Source organism: Rhinocladiella mackenziei, assembly GCF_000835555.1.
Source record: "Rhinocladiella mackenziei CBS 650.93 unplaced genomic scaffold supercont1.7, whole genome shotgun sequence".
NCBI lineage: Eukaryota > Fungi > Ascomycota > Eurotiomycetes > Chaetothyriales > Herpotrichiellaceae > Rhinocladiella > Rhinocladiella mackenziei.
This window is the reverse complement of record NW_013550598.1, coordinates 494,558-511,150: the sequence shown is the minus strand read 5'-3', so window position 1 is coordinate 511,150 and position 16,593 is coordinate 494,558. Positions and strand designations below refer to the sequence as shown.

Here is a 16,593-nt window from a genome sequence, read left to right as displayed (position 1 = left end):
CATCATCTCCTGAACGGACCTGGGACTGCCCTCTGCAAACAGGAGGTCTTGGACCTCGCGGCTCTCGACCGCTTCTTTCTCCATCCTCTCCCTCACTCCATTCTCATACTCCCTCATATCTTTGACACGCTGCTCCATGATTTCTTTTTCGTCGGGCTTGGTGCTTGAGGAACTTTCATGCACCAATGTCCATTCCAGCCCCCTGACCCAGCTCTATCCCGTCCAGCAAGGCCATATTCACTCCTCTCCCCGTCCGAGGTCGCATCACATAGGCAGCGTCTCCAACCAGAGTCCCCGAATCGGTCGTCCGTTGGCCTCCCTCGGCGGGTTTAGGGGTGAGGCCACATCCACATTTCGTTCAACCCGCTCTCGTCTACGAGACTTCTTGACCTCTTGGGACCATTCTGAGAAATACTTTCCCAAGATGGCTTTATTCGTGCCGCCGATATCTACCTAGCCTAACCCACTGGTACTTCTCCAAGTCTCAGGGACGGTCAATGCACCCCCATTCCCGTGTGCCATTAGTGCTTTTCCAGAGTGAAGAGGTATATAGCTTCCTTTGCCCACTTCGAAGCAGATTGTGGACTAAATTGCTTTGGATCGATCCTTGCCTCAACAATCGATATACCCCAAGTAAATGGGTACATTTGCATCGAGCTTGTGTCCGTACATGTTAGAGCTATTTTCAACCATATGTCGTGAGGATAACGTGGGAAATACTCATAACAGGTCTAACATGACTTCATGTGCCATCGGAGCCAACCACCAAATCGAGCAGTCTCTTGCTCTCAAAACGCTGCCTCTCGTCCTTGAGAATGACTCGAGATCCAGCTTGCTCCACCTTCACGAACAACCTTTTGTCCCCAATGAACGTCAATACCCTCTTTTTTTTTTTTTTTTTTTTTTTTTTTTTGATATCCTTGTCCAGAAACTCCCTTGAATACGCTCTCCCGATCTCTGGTTTGTTTTTGTTCTTCCTGGATTCTTCAGTAGCCTCTGCGGCTGATTGGTCCTACTTGCCATCGACCCTCCAGCAATGGGCATCATCACAGAACTTGCGCGATGAAGCCATCCCAGACGCCAGCATCACGAAGAGCTTGCTGACCTGAATCTCGGTGAAGATCAATCTGACCACTTCGCAGACGCTGTGTTGGACTTGAAGGTGAAAAGCCTCGTTCAAAGATAGCGACAGAGAAGGGCTGATGACGACTCGAGGTAGGAAAGGCACCACGTGCCTCTCTAGAAAAGATCTTAGCAAGCAATAAACTTGCTGTACCTGCTCCGGCAATTGCAATAGGAATCTGAGACGTGGCCGCCAATTTTGACTTGTTTGATATTGAGAAGGCTAAAAGGTGGGGGTTGATATATTGCGTTTGAGGTGAGGGCTTGTGCGAAAGCGATTGCAGAATCATCCTCCAGTCATTCATAATTGAAAGGCTCTAGAGACACATGACCACACACAGTCAGTCTTTCTTGTTTTAGCTGTGTCTCCGGAAGAACACATGTGATCTTTGATTTCCACAGGTGCAATCCAAGCAACACTAGCTTCCATCACTCATGAGAGAATGATGATACACCCGTTACAATTTTGTATCTACTTAGGTAGGTACAATTAGGTAAGCCACATTACTCGCATCTGCGGAAGAGCTCTCGAGCACTTTTCATTCGGGAAAGCATCGAGTATGGCAGTGTCTTCGACTGGACGATAAAACAGTACCCAGATCAATGCGACGAAGGCCTTTGAGAAGCTCATGAATAATCATGAAGCGGCATGACATTGCCTCGACGCAGGATGTTGACGCAATGAGAGGGTGCTGCGTTTAGGAAAATTTGCATATGAGACACGGGACAGAGAGAATTTCAGTGTTACACTGGTGGTTGCCACTTTTGTTGCCTTCCAATGCAAATGCTTGTTCAGCCTGGATAATACTAGAGTCCTCCTGGATAGTAGTAGTATCCCCGTTAGTGAATAGAGCCAAAATTACGAAAACATCTCCTTTACCTGCCTCAGTTTGTCGCGCATACCTTTATCGGATCCGGGTATACTGTTCTCATAGTCAATCACTATATCTCCCTTGTCAGCGCGATGAAGAAGAAACAGACGACGGCAAAGGCAAAGAAAAGTCAAAATGACCGACAAGAAATGCCCGGTACGATGTCGCTGTAGACGCAGTCCCCGGATGCACAAGGGCTGCCTACCACAACAGAGATCATGCGTTGCACCTACCCTTATTTGCACCCACGCGAATGGGATTCAGCATCACGCAGCCGAGCTTGAACGCATGCGGACTCGACTTTCAGCTTCAGAGAAGCAAACAGCCAAGACCAGTGAAAGAGACATGAGCTGGGCACGAAAAACAAGGAGAAGTGGGGCGACATGTTAAAAGTCCGGCGTCGAGGTCCAGGGCATGACGTATGGAGAGGCAGAGCAGGAGAGATGTCATATGGGAATCCGACATAGCGAGTGGATTTAGGCAATGATGATTTGGAGCGGTGTATTCGGAGGAAGAACGCCCCCCTTCTCCCCCTCCTTTGGCATGGACGCCAGTGACAATGAACAAGAACCCTAAGACTTGCTAGAAGTCCTCCTGGAAAAGTCTCCCGACAGAAGCGCAACGGAAACTGGACCCTTCAGCATTCATGATGCGACAAATGGCAGCGGTACAACGGCGAAAAAAATTTCGAAGCTGGTCAATGGTGAACCGAAGGAGACTTTGACGAGTATGGAGAGTTGAGTGGTGAACGGTGAGCTCACGGAACAGAGATTTTGTCATGAATGCGCCATGGGCGTGGAAGAGGTTTAGTGGGGATGATGCCAGATCAGGCAGAATTCCTTCGATGGAGAGGATATGAACCGAATGCGGGTGATGCGCTTATCAAAAGACTGTTTCCGTCGATATTAATTGCAAATCTGGGTCAGGTACTCATTACAGAAATAATGATCAAGAATTCCGGAGTCGCAAATGGAGCCAGGCGTCCCTCAAATCTTCTGCGTATCGGATCGATGTTAAACGTAGAGGCAAGGTACTAGCAATCATACTGCGCCCTAGATTAAAAAACAAAATGGCTGATTATGTAACGCACGAGGCTGAAGCCCGCCCTGTCTTGCCAGTAACAGCCACACAAACCAGAAAGGGACATCGAGACCAAGACTCGCAATCTATGATTCGAGGCAGACCAGATCTATTTCAATACATAACCTCTTGAGAACCCCAAGATCTATAATTCATCTTTTACTGGTACAACGGGAGGCGGTCTGCCACTGTCCTTGAGCAAATCCACACCCTTCTTTTTACGCCATTTCTCCCAAATGGCCCAGAACTCCTTTTCCATGCCACTTTCCATCTGATCTGGTAAGACAACAACATACTCCACGTAAAGATTGCCGAACTCCTCCGCGTCATGATCGTGCTCATGCACATGACCTTCATGGTACAACGGCATTCCCTCGCCCTTGATTGTGTCTACCTGACCAGGCTGGACAACTTCGCCGCGTTTTCGGGATAGTTGAACCAAATGACCGTCTAAATGGGTCAGATTGCGTGTCCAATCGCCCATCCAAGCCTCTCGCAAGCTCAGGACTTCCTTCCAGTACAAGTCGTCATCTTTGCGGCGGAAGAATGTTCCGTCTGTTCGTGCGCCCTCATCCTCGCTGATCATGGGTTCTGATTCCATGATGTATGCGTACAAATTACCGGCAACATGATCAGGATGCTCGTCCGCTTCACTTTCAAACACCAGGCGATGGCCCTTGGGCATGCCTCTCTCGATGCTCGCCGTCAACGTTGTGGGTCCTCTCACCACCTTCTTTCCTCCGCACACTTTGCATTTGTGTTTGATCGACTTGCCTTGTCCACCGCATTGATCACATGCCATCTGAACTTGTTGAAATATGCCTGGCGCCAGCATGTGTTTCTGGATGATCATCCCTCGTCCCCCGCATTTATTGCAAGTCTCGACCTGTCCATCGGCAGAGCCTGACCCTTCGCACTCTTCGCAAATTTGCTGTTTCTCGATTGTGAATTCGGTGTCTCGGCCAGTGTAAAAATCTCGTAACGGCACATGCAATCTAACTTCCAGATCTGGGCCCCTTCTCACTCCGCTCCCTCCCCCGGCACCAAAATGTCCTCCACCGCCGAAAAACCTGGAAAAAAGATCAAAGGGGTCATGAGCATGTCCTCCACCACCTCCGCCTCTTTTATGACTTTCTAATCCCTCATGACCATATTGATCATAGATTTTGCGTGTCGTGGGATCGGACAAGGCTTCGTACGCCTCCGTGACTTCGAGGAATCTCTTTTCATCTCCCGTGGCTTTATCTGGATGGTACTTCTTGGAGAGGGTGCGGTAGGCTTTCTTCAGGTCGCGCTCGGAGCAGGACTTGTCGAGTCCGAGAACTTTGTAGAGATCTTGTGCAGCGAGAGAACATGTGATGAGGACGAGTAGAGGGAGGAGGTGGGAGATTAACTGGAGGAGTAACATGTTGAGACCTGCTCACCCTGAAGGGAGGCTTGGAGAGCACGCAGGTAGTAGTACCTTGAATGTGGACCGGGGCGGGGAGGTTTATGCCGGGGCAAACATGATAATCAGAGTGCGAAGAAGCAGGCGACCGCTGAGAATATTGATGACTTATCGTCTAGTCTACACCTAAAGAGATGCCGGTAGGTCAAGTTTGAATAAACAGGGGCCATTGAGACACTTGTAGATACGGCCACATGTCAGAACGCGGCTTGGCAGCGCTTTTTGCCGCATTTCCTGCCGTAGTTCAGAAAGCCCGCTTTGGGATTGCCTCTGTGACAGCCGGCTTCCTCATATCGGTTCGTTCTTAGACCACAGTGCTAGCAATCCATTTCCTTGATAATATCTGCAGTCCTCTCCTTTTTATCCCCCTTTCCTACGCTCACGTGCCTTTCGAGACCCTGGGACGCCTGAAACCGAGAAACCCGACTCAGCAGATATACTTCAGCCTGAATTGGCTGCAGAAGTCGATCGTTTTCGATCTGAACATGCCCTCGCTGAGTCTCCACAGTCAAAACACCCTCGAAATTGGAGTGGAAGTAAGTTATGGAGGGCAGGTGGTCCCAGGGACAGTTTTGGACCTGTCGTCTACGTCCACAACTCGTTGAGGTCTGTTTGCCATATTTTGATTCCATCTGCGGTAGCGGCTATATGCCTGTGTTCAAAAATGGACTCGATGTAGGTATCTGCTGAACCTCTCGACGCTTTGATAGGTCAAGCAGGTTCGATGGGCGTCGTAACTCCCTACCAACCTCCCAGAAGGGAATGGCCTCATGTTGAAGACCAGCAAAATACCCTCAAAGCTGGATACGTGCTTCCCGCCCTGCATCCATCTGGCCGTGGCAATGGCAGACATACTGTGGCAAGACATGGATGCTAAAGGATCTGCGTGACATGTCGTGCGATACGTCTGCACACAACAAGAATTCGTCCAGGTCGAGAGCCTGCCGTTTGTGCCGCATGCAAGATCCTTTTTTCTGTCCTGTGGATTGATTCAAATCGGCCCTCAGGGTGGTGTTCTCCTTCCTGGCTAATTTGAGTATCAGGACGTTGGGCTCTTCTGGATGGAATATTCAATAACGCGGCGCGTGTGCTGACTGAGTGGGAGACCGAGCTGGCAAAATTTAAACCTTCTGAGAAGCCCAATTTCAAGAAAACTGTGCGCAACCCGCCAGCGTAGGACTTGGCCCTCAATTCCTCGAATTCTTCATATTCAAACGATTCTTCAAGGCCCTACTTCTCCTCACTCAAACAAATTACTTCCTACCCCTCGGACGACATGCAGGCTTGCGAATTATTTACCATCTGGGCTGCGGCCATCCTGCTGGCGAACAAATTCCTCGTCACCGCTCTTCCGCCTTTGAGTTACGTTTGGTTAGCAGATGCGACAGAACTTTTCGACGGCAACATGAGTGACGGCGATAATGCTGACGAAATCTATGCTTAGTCCGTACATCCTTTCTCCAGATTCCTGACGCTAAGATCTATCCCTAACATATATCCCAGTGATCCGCTGAACCTAGCTATTCACCCACATGAAACTGGTCGCTCAATGGTCAAAGTCCCAGCAACTGTGTATCCACACGACACATCTCCAACTGCAACATCCGGGGACGACACCACAGGTACTGTGACCGAACATTCCACCTTGATCACCACCGCCGCTCGTCCTCACCTGCAACTTCGCAGTCCGAACCCGAATCCGAATGATCTCGTTCCAGACGCATCACCATCGATTCAGTCACTAGAGTCAATAGTACCGATAACCACCTCTCGTTCTCTGGCTGTCGAGTGCGGAGGCGGGAGTGAATGTCCTCCTGGCTACGTTCAATTACTTGTTCCAGGAATGTGCTATTGCCGGCTTCTGCCCTCGCAGAACAGTGTTCAAATTCTGGGTGAGCATTGCCAAATGTTTAAATCGACTAGCGATGAAGTTCAGTCTTTCTTTGATGCCAGATCTTCTGACGACGTTGCGATGTAGACTCGATTTAGAAAGCTGCTCAGAGCGAAATTTCCTGAAGGGATAACCGAACGATCATTATGGCCATGCAAATATACCACGTTCTCTTTCCGGCATTGGTAGACTTTGACGAGTAAGTGTACGGAGTACCAGCTTTGCTTCAAGCACTGGAAGAATTTGTTGACGAGTGGCTGGTTGAATTTGGTCTTGGGGACGGTGGATACCCATTACTATGTGCTGCAGAGATTTTCTTCTCGCATGCATTCACCTTTTTATGGATAGCTCGGTAGCATCAATGAGAAATCTTCAACAAAATGTCGGTCGAATCGGATTCTTCATGAGGCATGCATTTTCCCTCTTTAATTCATATTCAGACCGTCAGTAACCTTAGAGTCAATGTAGAGCTGAGTTCCACATGCGGTAATATATTACAAGGTCCATCTCATTTTCACAATAGGCCCTCCTAGTTCGGAACGATCTCATCCCGGTACATAGAACATGGTACGAATCCCTATGTCGACTGCTCTGTAAACGGCTCTTTCAACCCTTTTGTCTTTCTGTCTAAAATCAGCTGCAAATCTGCTCGACTCAACGCCCACAAGCCCGTTGGGCCATCCAGATTATTCATAATAGTTATTGGCTCCAAGGTGCCCATCTTGGAAACTCCCTTGCGTAGGAAACCCACGACCAAAGCAACCTTCCCCCAGTCCACGTCATTCTCTCCACGGAAGACATTCCTCCACACGGCAGCGGCCATCATCGCGTCGCCTTTGGTAAGGCCTTCGTCGTACGAGACCAAGACTCCACGCCACTGCATAAACATGTCCCTGAGGTACTTGTTTCGTATGGCTTTCGAGGAGATATTGTGGTGAACCACCATCCTATCTTCGGCCCCGTAGGAAAAATGCTCAAAGAAAAACCGCGAGTAGTCATCAAAGTCTTTGGGCTCCAAGGCCCGGAGTCGCACGGTCAGAATCCACATGTGCAGAAATGTCACTTGGGCCCAGGTGGCGAAGGTAGGCGGGAGATCGAGGACGGTGAACCACCATGTGTCTTCGGCCCGTACTCCCAGATCGGCGCCGTCTGCTGTCTTGGGAGGAGCCATTCCTGTCACCGGGTTTAGACGCTTATCTTCTGTTATCTTGTAATCTGCCTGCGCCGCACAGGATTTGAATAGTCTGTCCGAAATACCATAATTTAGGTACGTCTTGCTCGCATTCGGAGCTACTTTCTGAAACCCCATTGCGAAACGTTCACCCAGCGTATAAGTGACTCCTTGTTCTTTAGAGGGTCGGTGCGTGTCTGTGATGTTGGCATTGCTTTGGTGTCGGTCCTCTTGTGAGAGCTTCAAATTGCCGGGGATGGTGGGTCTCGCAGTCGATTTGGATTTGGCAGGCTCTGATGGTGATTCGACGTCATCAGGATATGTAGCTGTAATGTTGGAGGTAACGGTTCCGGCCGTGGTTGGAGGAACGTTGGTTTGAAGGCTGGCTTGCTCAGCAGGCTTCTGAGGTGCTGCTTGCTGCCATTTAGCGGAAGCTGTGGACAGATGTCGCTGTCTCGAAGTGGAAGCCTGCTTGACCCCAAATAAAAAAAATTAGCAGGACGCTCAAGGAAACTGGAAGCACAAAGTTTTTCTTGCCTTTGCTCCCTGCCGAAGCATTCGTAGACAATACGAGCACACGTTGAACGAGGCCATCTTGCCAAGTCATGGAATGAATCTGGGGTCGAGGATGAAACTGAGGTCAATAGGAGCTTCAAGCTGCTTATTGCACCTGAGCGCAAGTCGTATTCGCGATATCTAGCGCGTCATGAATAAAAGTTGTACGCCGTCAGACGATAAATGTTTCCATAACTTCAACACAAATAAGATGGCAAGAGGTTGTCAAACATAAAGCCTTTTTCTACTTTATCATTGGCCCATTCGGCTCGTACCCTTATTGTACCCTCGTGCTTGCATTAGCAGCAAACCAGTACCGAGAAGGTGCTAGGGCAAGTCATCACCCGCGCTTGGCCATATTGCAGTGTTTGTCTGTTGACCCCCTCAAATCTCTCTCCTTTCTATGCTCTACGGTCCTAAAATTGGATTGCTGACAGAGTCGGTATCTGAACAGACCCTTGCAGTGTACCCGAAGCTTTTCATGGCAAGTGCTTACCGAAGCTTGTTTCTGAGCCGCGTCTGCTCGTCTATGGGTAGGCCTCCGCAGCCAGCCAAATCTACATCACCATCCTTCGTCCCCGCCGCCGATTCTTCTCCTGACAATTGCCTGTTTGAGTTGTTGGCTTCTCCTGATCTTTCTCCAACATGGCGAACGAAAAGACATTCAAAGTCAGTCGAGCGCTTCTGCTATGATAAAGATGATAGATGAACACGGTGTTGGAATAATTGATCTGTGGTTGCGCAATCCTAGTCCAGTTGGTCCTCGATGTGGCTGATTTATCTCTGGCTGGGGGTCGAAGCTGTTGACTTCCTGGTAGTGCTGACGGTTTCAAGTAGATTAACCAGATGTATAGCAGCCCCCGGCTGACAGATGTGTATGTATAACATCTTCAAACTCCCTCGCTGGATCTCTTCCCCTTCTGAGTTGCTGTGATCGAATCCCTTGTGAATTTTCCTGGCCGGTTTTTCTTTTCACCTCCGCAGTCATGGCGCGTTTCTTCCTTCCAGTCGCACTTTTGCTCTTAGCCAAATCAATTCTTGCCGCTCCTGCTTTAGTTACAGGCACCGCGCTGCCTCCACACATTACTCAACAAGCTGGCGGCGGTCTCCCTAATACTCCCGGCACTCCACATATCTCCCAAAACGCGGTGTCTCTGTTCCAGTTGGCCAACTTTCTCGAGAACCTGGAGTCGGCATTCTTCCAAGAAGGATTGATGAACTTTACACAATGGGGCACTGGTGGCCAGACAAATGGTGTGAGCAATATGGCGGTTGTTTCCCACATCGCAGCTCAAGAAGAAGTTCATGTGGCTTCAATTGTTAGCTTGTTGAAGGGAAATGGGGCTCAGGATGTTGCTCCATGCCAATACGGCTTCCCGGTTACGGATGAGACGAGCTTCTTTGCACTGGGCAATATCATCACGACCGTTGGCATCGGCGCCTTGATCGCACTCCAGAATGGACTCTCACAGTCTGATCCAGGTCTCGAGGCGACTATTGGCACCATCCTCCCAGTGGAGTCTCGGCATGATGCCTTCTTCCGCATCACCGCCAACGAGGTTCCTAACCCAACCACCTTCGAAACTGGAATCAGCGGAATCTGGGCGTACAATCTGGCTCTCGACTTCATCCTTGGGGGTTCCTGCCCAAATCTTCCTCAGTCGATTGCTTCTTTACCTGTGTTCCCCGACTTGGGGATTGTCGGCTATGGTGCTCCATCGTTCACTACACCCAACGCTCCGGGAAAGTTAATCTTCAAGGTCGGCCAGCCAAATCTGCTACCACAAGGGTGGAATTCGGGACCGCTCTATATGGCATGGGTCAATCAGGATAATCTGCCAGCATACACTCCGGTGACTATTAATGCAAACGGCGAATTGCATGCCGATGTCCAACCTGGGATGTTTGGTATTGCATTTGCCGCACTGACGAACCAAAATTCTGCGACCAATATTGACGACCTTACCAAAGCCACACTGGCCGGACCAATTCCAATCCCGCTCACGTAAAATTTTCGGTGTCTTATAAGTGTTGATGGGGGGCACGAGTTGCAATGAAGAATGCATGCAGGAATGGCGAGTGGTGTGGAAGAGAGGAGCAACTGGTAAATCATGGTATTCAACGCCGTCGATGGAAAGGGTCTAATCTTCAGTAGTCACAACGGAAGGAATTCAATTAGAGTTGACACCCAGTGATCATCCGTTTCTTACATACTGAACCACACGTGGTATTTAGCGATGGCCAGAAACGACGTAGGGGCTTGGTGGCATGTATGGGAAGATGTGTGATATCCTCATCGTGCCTATGGACGTCCCTGGAGAGAGGTTCGTTCCAAGCCATTTTATCATTTTTTCTGAAGAAGTCAAACTTCTCCCCAGTTACTACTTACTTCAGACCATTCAAGAATAGCTATTGAGCAGTTCTTCTTCAGCCGATGCTAACAACAACCCCCGCCTACCCCTCGCCCTTCAGTTGTGCCATATCCACACCCAATGCGAGAGCCAAGACAGCATCCTCTCTCAGACTCCAGAAAGATTTAAACCATATCATTCTTCTTCAGACTTTCAGAAATTCACCGATGCGATCACTGTGTGATTGCATCACCATTCCATCCTTGCACCTAATCGGATTTAGAATGTACCCTCCATTCAGCAAGCTCCGTCAAGTCACCTCATTCCTCAGGAACCCGACCTCCTGTGAACGTGCTGTCAACCCTCGTCGTGATCGCCATGTCAGATCGATGTCCTTCTCCTTCGCACGTAATAGTATTCCCTAGGAGCTGTTGGAGAGGAGGTATGTCTTCAAATATGATTAAAAGCCTCACTGTACAATCTGAAAATGTCTCACCTTGTTTTCATCGACGTGCAAGACCAATCGGGACTCAACAAGCAACGAGTCAAACACCATGTCGCGGCGGGCGCTCACAGGAAGAAACGAATGATTTCAGTGTTTCACTATCAAGATGGATCATCTCACCAACAACCACCTACCAGCCGATCTGGGAAGACGTCTCGCAACATTCTGCAAGATGATCCAATCTCGGATTGGGAAACTTTGTCAACGAGCATCCCTGGGAATGATGTCGACTTGGCCGTCGACGACTCCAGGACAAAGAGATCCTCTACAAGAAAGAGTGGCGCCAGAAACAAGGCACTTACACTTCGATAGCGTGTCGGAGCACCTAGAGATTATCTGAAGGTTGAGTTGGGTCTAAATGAATCATTCAATTGGATGATGGGACAATTCGCTTACTCTTGGTCGTCTCTGGTCAGACAGGACCCAACCATATTCGACTTGAGCAACCGCATCGAACTCTTCCGAGAGTCCTTTTTCATTGTCTCCGACCTGTTGGAAATATAAAAGATTGATGCCGCTTTTACGGTGCTCGGACATACTCTCGATGCTGTCCCCCAATATCTGCGAGACTTCTCACCCGGGGTTACTCTTCTCCCTCGTTGGGCTAGCATATGGGATCAACAGGACAAACGACTCCGTGCTTCATGCAGAGGTCAAGCCGCACGTTGCCGAGATGGCCTCTGTAATCCTCGGTGCAAAACATCCCATTTACAATTTTGCTTATGTCCGAGTTCGAGATTGCACTCAAGCCTCATATGACCGAGCTCGTCGTCAAATTCATCACTGATACTCTTTCAAAGGCCCTTCGGACCAAACTCTTACCAGACTTTGCGTCAGCAATTTAGACGTTCACAGTTTTATGCGTCCACAGGAAGGCATGATGAGGCCCCAAAGTTGATGGCGAGCGTCCTAAGCCTGTGGAAAGAATAGGATGGAATCGATTCGGCTCTTTCTAGACTCGCTGAGCTTGAAGTACACCTCATGCGACTGCAACATTCCCAGCTCCCGGATCCCTCTATCCAGGTCCAAGCCAACAATGCCATGTTGAGAATCGAAGTGATGTCAGGTGTTTATACTAATAAATTTACCGACAAGACCTCGCCCACTCGACAACGTCCTTCCAGATCCCCACTGACATTGGCTCTGGCATAATGGTTTCTCCAACACAAACGTTATACCTTTGCGTTGCACTGCTACAATCGCTCTGAAATGAATTCTCCGGACCATTACTCAGCCGACCATCTCTCCCTCGCTGACAGCATTACCAACGCTGTTCAAACTGCCCTGTTGGAAATGTTGTCCTGACCAGATGAGATCTCAATTCTCTCGTCACAGGCTTCAGTACAGGAAAACGTGATGGAATATCATCCGTGATTTCGCGAAGGTTCTTGCTGGTCTGTTCGTTTACGTTGTCGACAAAGTCGACTACTCAAGCTATCGTGACATCTTCAATCGATCCAGACATCACAAATCTTCAGCAAGAAGCAACTGCGTCGTTCAATCAATTTGGATTTACGGTGCCGACCGATTCGTGTCACATGAATCTGGATAGAGACACTCCGGGTGCCAGCCGATGCCAGGAACCGATGCCAGCACTCTACAGCCTGCCTGCGCCCGTCTTCAACACAGCCTTTTCGATTTGTCGATCACTTGTACAATACTCTTTCGCAAGTTAGACTGGATATTCTCTGACTGTCGGTATGTCCCGCTGCGGCCCCCCAACCGTAATCCTGCTGGGGTTTTTAAGCAATCCTCCAGGGCTGTATGCTTCAGCTGACCTATCATCCAAAAACCTGACGATTAACATTTTTCCAACGGCCATGTGCAGCTAGATCCGCTCTATTTCGACGACTATGAGACATCTAGAGCTCCCCACTTCGATCCCGGACTCAAACATCTCGCCAGCCTGAATATGACTGTCCCAAAAGGACAACTTTTTGGAATCTATCCGCACCACGAGTGGACAAGAACTTCCACGCGAAATTGCGCAGGACCATTTCTCTACGCTCAACGCAACCAACTTCCGCGACAGAGTGTTTGCTCAGGGGATACCGCAGGATGAGTATCTTCAGTCATGTGAGCGATGAAGACAATTCTTTTCTTTGCTCAGCGAGTATTATATAGTCCAATCCATTGCAGAGACTTCCCGGTTTCGCATGACACTACTATGATTTTACTCCTTGCTCACGACAGATCTTCGACCATGTGCAGTCCTTTGATCGTCCTGTTTATCAGCCTCGCTAGCCTTGTGCTTAGTCATAGCGTCCAGCGACAAGGTCAGTGCCTAGTAAATGATTTTGGCTTGTCCGACAAATTGACAAACTCTATTAGTTGTCCACGATCGGATCTTACGCCGTTGTGAGAATGAAACCCGACCATGGTCATATCCGTGGAGCAACGAGACCTCACAGCCCTCACTTTCTGGCGTCGGTAGCTATTCAGAAACTTCGGCTTCGATAACTGGTGAATCGACAGCAGAATGTCAATTCTCACGGTCATGTAGTGGGTGTGACGGCTTTCCATGCTACCCTACTGGAACCGGTTATTCTTCTTCTGAGACCACCGGAGCTTCTAATTCCTCCTCATGGAGTCAGTCTACTACAAATACAACGTCGAACAGGAGCAGTCAATCTTTCACTAAACACCCCGGCCAGATTCCAACTGCATCCACCTCTTCTTCTGCTTCTTCTTCGCCGAATGGGACAACAGCATCAACTGCAGGTCAGAGTACATCTACAATATCGTCGTTGAACACAGCGGGCAATAATGAAACAGCGAATGCAGGCGAAGTTTCCTCGAGCATCGCTTCATCGAATGTAACGACTTCATCAGGATCCCTTAGCTACAGTGAGATAATGACAGTGTTCACAAATGTCACGCAAACTGTATTCTCCAACTACACTCGTATACTTGGCCCTCCCCGACCATCGAATTCTTCATGTTGGCGTTCTCAAGGCCTCGCTAGTTACGGGCCACATAAGGGAACACCTTGGCCACAGCTATCAACACGGCCTGCAGCGTCTACCACATTCTCTACAATAGCATTGGATGATTCAACTGCGACAGGAACTGAATATACAAGCTCTTCGTCAGGTGACAATTCAACCTCAGCACGAGATAATGTTCTGACGAGAGCGACAGACGACCCAACTACGACACTGACAGGCACTACGACGCCGCCACCACTCTGGAGCAATACTACAACCACCAGCACTTGCACAGAAGGAACCATCCCTCAAGCATCAGAGTGGAACGATTGGAACATCAGTAGCATCTCTACCTCTAGCTCGAGCAGTAGCTCGACTACCACTTCAAGGACCCGTTCCATGACTGCTACCACCCAGTCAAGCAGTTCTTCCGTATCTTCTCAGACTGTCAATGCTACCACTACCGGCGTGACTACATCTCGGACTTTGTCATCCGAGATCAGCACCCCCAGTTCCACTTCTCCAATCATGCCCGAGTCGGCCAGCCCTAAACCTCAGATTGTGCCTACAACGATATCCTCTAACGAAGTTGTACCGACTACACTCAATCTAAATGCTTCCACCATCTGTCTCGTCAATTCCACGATCGCTATCTGTCCAACGAGTGCGGCGCCTTGGCTTTGGACAAGTAGCAGCAACGCCGCAAGTGTGAATGGAAGTGGGGAACCAGCATTTACAAAATCTATTATCTCGGCGAACAACAATACAAACCGCGAATCTTTGGGCGTATCCCGTACTGTCATCATTCCACCTAGACGGGTCGTCCGAAGGAACGAGTTGGAAATTCAATGACATTTTCATCGTGGCAAAGAAGGCGAGCGATGACTGTGAATGCAATAGTGGAGGAAGGGAGGAACATGGTCGCATTGGTTGGGTAAGCATGGTTCTCATCGTTCGTTTCCCCCCGCAATTCGAGTCGGGGCTCAATTTGGGTGACATATCCGAGGTCACGAATTCCTTTCGTGTCCTGTTTAATCGGGGCTGTAAGATGCAAGGTTCAGAGGGTATTTCAAATGCATGATTGACAATAAGGCATGCATAATGGCAGTGGACCGGAGGATTTAGAACATCCGGAGACCCAGGATTGTTCATTACCCTGTTGATTGGCACATCTGGGCTTTGAAAGAGGCATGAATGTGATGTTCCTGGTCCTCTGGTGATGTCGTATTTCATCACTAGTCTGTACATGGAACGGGTATTCCTCTGGCCGATTCATTGATCCACTGGCTGTAGAAGATATTTATCTGCCGATCTCGTTGTCTCTATCTGATTTCGTATCCAGTTGTCGTCTTGAGTGCAAGGTCTTGATAAATTCTGTCAGAACTGATCGAGCTGTTGTCGTTATGCCGGGTGCGGTAAAATTATTGTCGGAAGGCCATTAATTCACAGCTCCGATGGGGGCAATTCAGCTCTGGTGAATTGTTCAGGGTATTTTTGTTTGTGACCAAATTGAGGCGGTAGAATTGAGCATCGTTGTTTGTATCTTGTGGCCTAAAAAAATGTCATCTCATGTCGTTTGTGCCTTGCGCGTTCAGCCTCACACGGAAGCGACAATGAGATTGACAATGATATCATGTGTGCTCATTCGGATTCAATCGGAGTCGGTGGCGCACTGCTTATACCTGAGGTTGCTGGCGTTGCTGCTGCGTTGTCTTTCTGCGCCCTCGAGGACTTCGTTCCAGACAGAAACTGATGAGTCCATTCCGCAATCGACGCAGCCGGCCCTCCAACAATGGACACAGCCTGCAATTCGGTGTCTTTTCCAAGAATGGTGCCTTGATATCGAAATTCCTCGCCGGTCTTGCTGTGTTTCTTCTTCAGCGCTGGTCCCGATCAGTCACATGCTCGTCACCAAAACTTCCACCAGAATTCAAGCCAACTCACCAGTAAGATAATCTTCTTGGTCATCGAGTCCTGCTGCAATTTCCTCCACATTTGCATCATCTCCGAATCCGGCGACCCTCCTGATTTCCTTGTTGACCGGCCCTTGAGCCCAGTTCACAAAAGCCTCAACGCCTCGCAAGTCTTCAAACGGCACCATCACACCTTCGATCTCAACCTCGCCTCTCAGATTTTCCTCAACCGTGGTCATCTGGGGAACTAGGGCTCCGGCCTGGCTCAGTGCGAGCCTTACATCCTGAATAGTCGGTACCATACTATTGTGCGTATTGAAAGCAGTCCGCGCAGTTGAAGAAGCCAGCAAAATCAAATACCGCGTAGCCAGATCAGTCACGGTATCGATCACCGCAGGACGGGCATACCCAAATCCAGCCGCTCTCAATATTTGAATGACCGCAGGGCGCAAAAGCGCCGTATGCAAACCGGTCGAAGTCATTTTGGCCTCGCTGACGAAGTTGCAGGATCCTCGCTCGTGGTTTGAAGGTCATCACATCGCAAAGAGGCTGGAAGGCGCAGCGCAGAGAAAAATATCATTTCATCCCAGGCAGTTGAAATGGGTGGTAGAAAACTGCAACAAAAACGCCAGCTCAAACGCAAATTCTCTGACGGAGCAGAAATTCCACACCAGCCGTTTGTCACACTCAGGCCATCCACTGAATCAATGCGTCGATTTCCAGTAACTCCGAGCCTATGGGCACCCTACGTACAAGTAG

General features: G+C 49.3%; 6 protein-coding genes across 6 annotated transcripts; 3 read left to right on the top strand and 3 right to left on the bottom strand.

Moving 5' to 3' along the window:
- Positions 1–3,219: 3,219 nt before the first annotated feature.
- Positions 3,220–4,482, bottom strand: Z518_09013 (uncharacterized protein; the record flags this gene model as incomplete). Its single annotated transcript, XM_013412970.1, has 1 exon — positions 3,220–4,482. The coding sequence occupies one exon, from the start codon at positions 4,480–4,482 to the stop codon at positions 3,220–3,222; it is 1,263 nt and encodes a 420-aa protein (XP_013268424.1).
- A 1,315-nt stretch (positions 4,483–5,797) lies between these two features.
- Z518_09012 (uncharacterized protein) lies at positions 5,798–6,499 on the top strand (the record flags this gene model as incomplete). Its single annotated transcript, XM_013412969.1, has 2 exons — positions 5,798–5,964; positions 6,025–6,499. The coding sequence occupies 2 exons, from the start codon at positions 5,798–5,800 to the stop codon at positions 6,497–6,499; spliced, it is 642 nt and encodes a 213-aa protein (XP_013268423.1).
- Positions 6,500–6,989: 490 nt separating this feature from the next.
- Positions 6,990–8,190, bottom strand: Z518_09011 (uncharacterized protein; the record flags this gene model as incomplete). Its single annotated transcript, XM_013412968.1, has 2 exons — positions 6,990–8,054; positions 8,107–8,190. The coding sequence occupies 2 exons, from the start codon at positions 8,188–8,190 to the stop codon at positions 6,990–6,992; spliced, it is 1,149 nt and encodes a 382-aa protein (XP_013268422.1).
- Positions 8,191–9,124: 934 nt separating this feature from the next.
- Z518_09010 (uncharacterized protein) lies at positions 9,125–10,147 on the top strand (the record flags this gene model as incomplete). Its single annotated transcript, XM_013412967.1, has 1 exon — positions 9,125–10,147. The coding sequence occupies one exon, from the start codon at positions 9,125–9,127 to the stop codon at positions 10,145–10,147; it is 1,023 nt and encodes a 340-aa protein (XP_013268421.1).
- A 3,050-nt stretch (positions 10,148–13,197) lies between these two features.
- Z518_09009 (uncharacterized protein) lies at positions 13,198–14,773 on the top strand (the record flags this gene model as incomplete). Its single annotated transcript, XM_013412966.1, has 4 exons — positions 13,198–13,270; positions 13,326–13,457; positions 13,498–13,583; positions 13,649–14,773. 4 exons carry the CDS (start codon positions 13,198–13,200, stop codon positions 14,771–14,773), a joined length of 1,416 nt encoding a protein of 471 aa, XP_013268420.1.
- Positions 14,774–15,562: 789 nt separating this feature from the next.
- On the bottom strand, positions 15,563–16,316 carry Z518_09008 (uncharacterized protein; the record flags this gene model as incomplete). The annotated part of the gene is made up of 2 exons (XM_013412965.1): positions 15,563–15,804; positions 15,866–16,316. 2 exons carry the CDS (start codon positions 16,314–16,316, stop codon positions 15,563–15,565), a joined length of 693 nt encoding a protein of 230 aa, XP_013268419.1.
- Between the last annotated feature and the right edge of the window lie 277 nt (positions 16,317–16,593).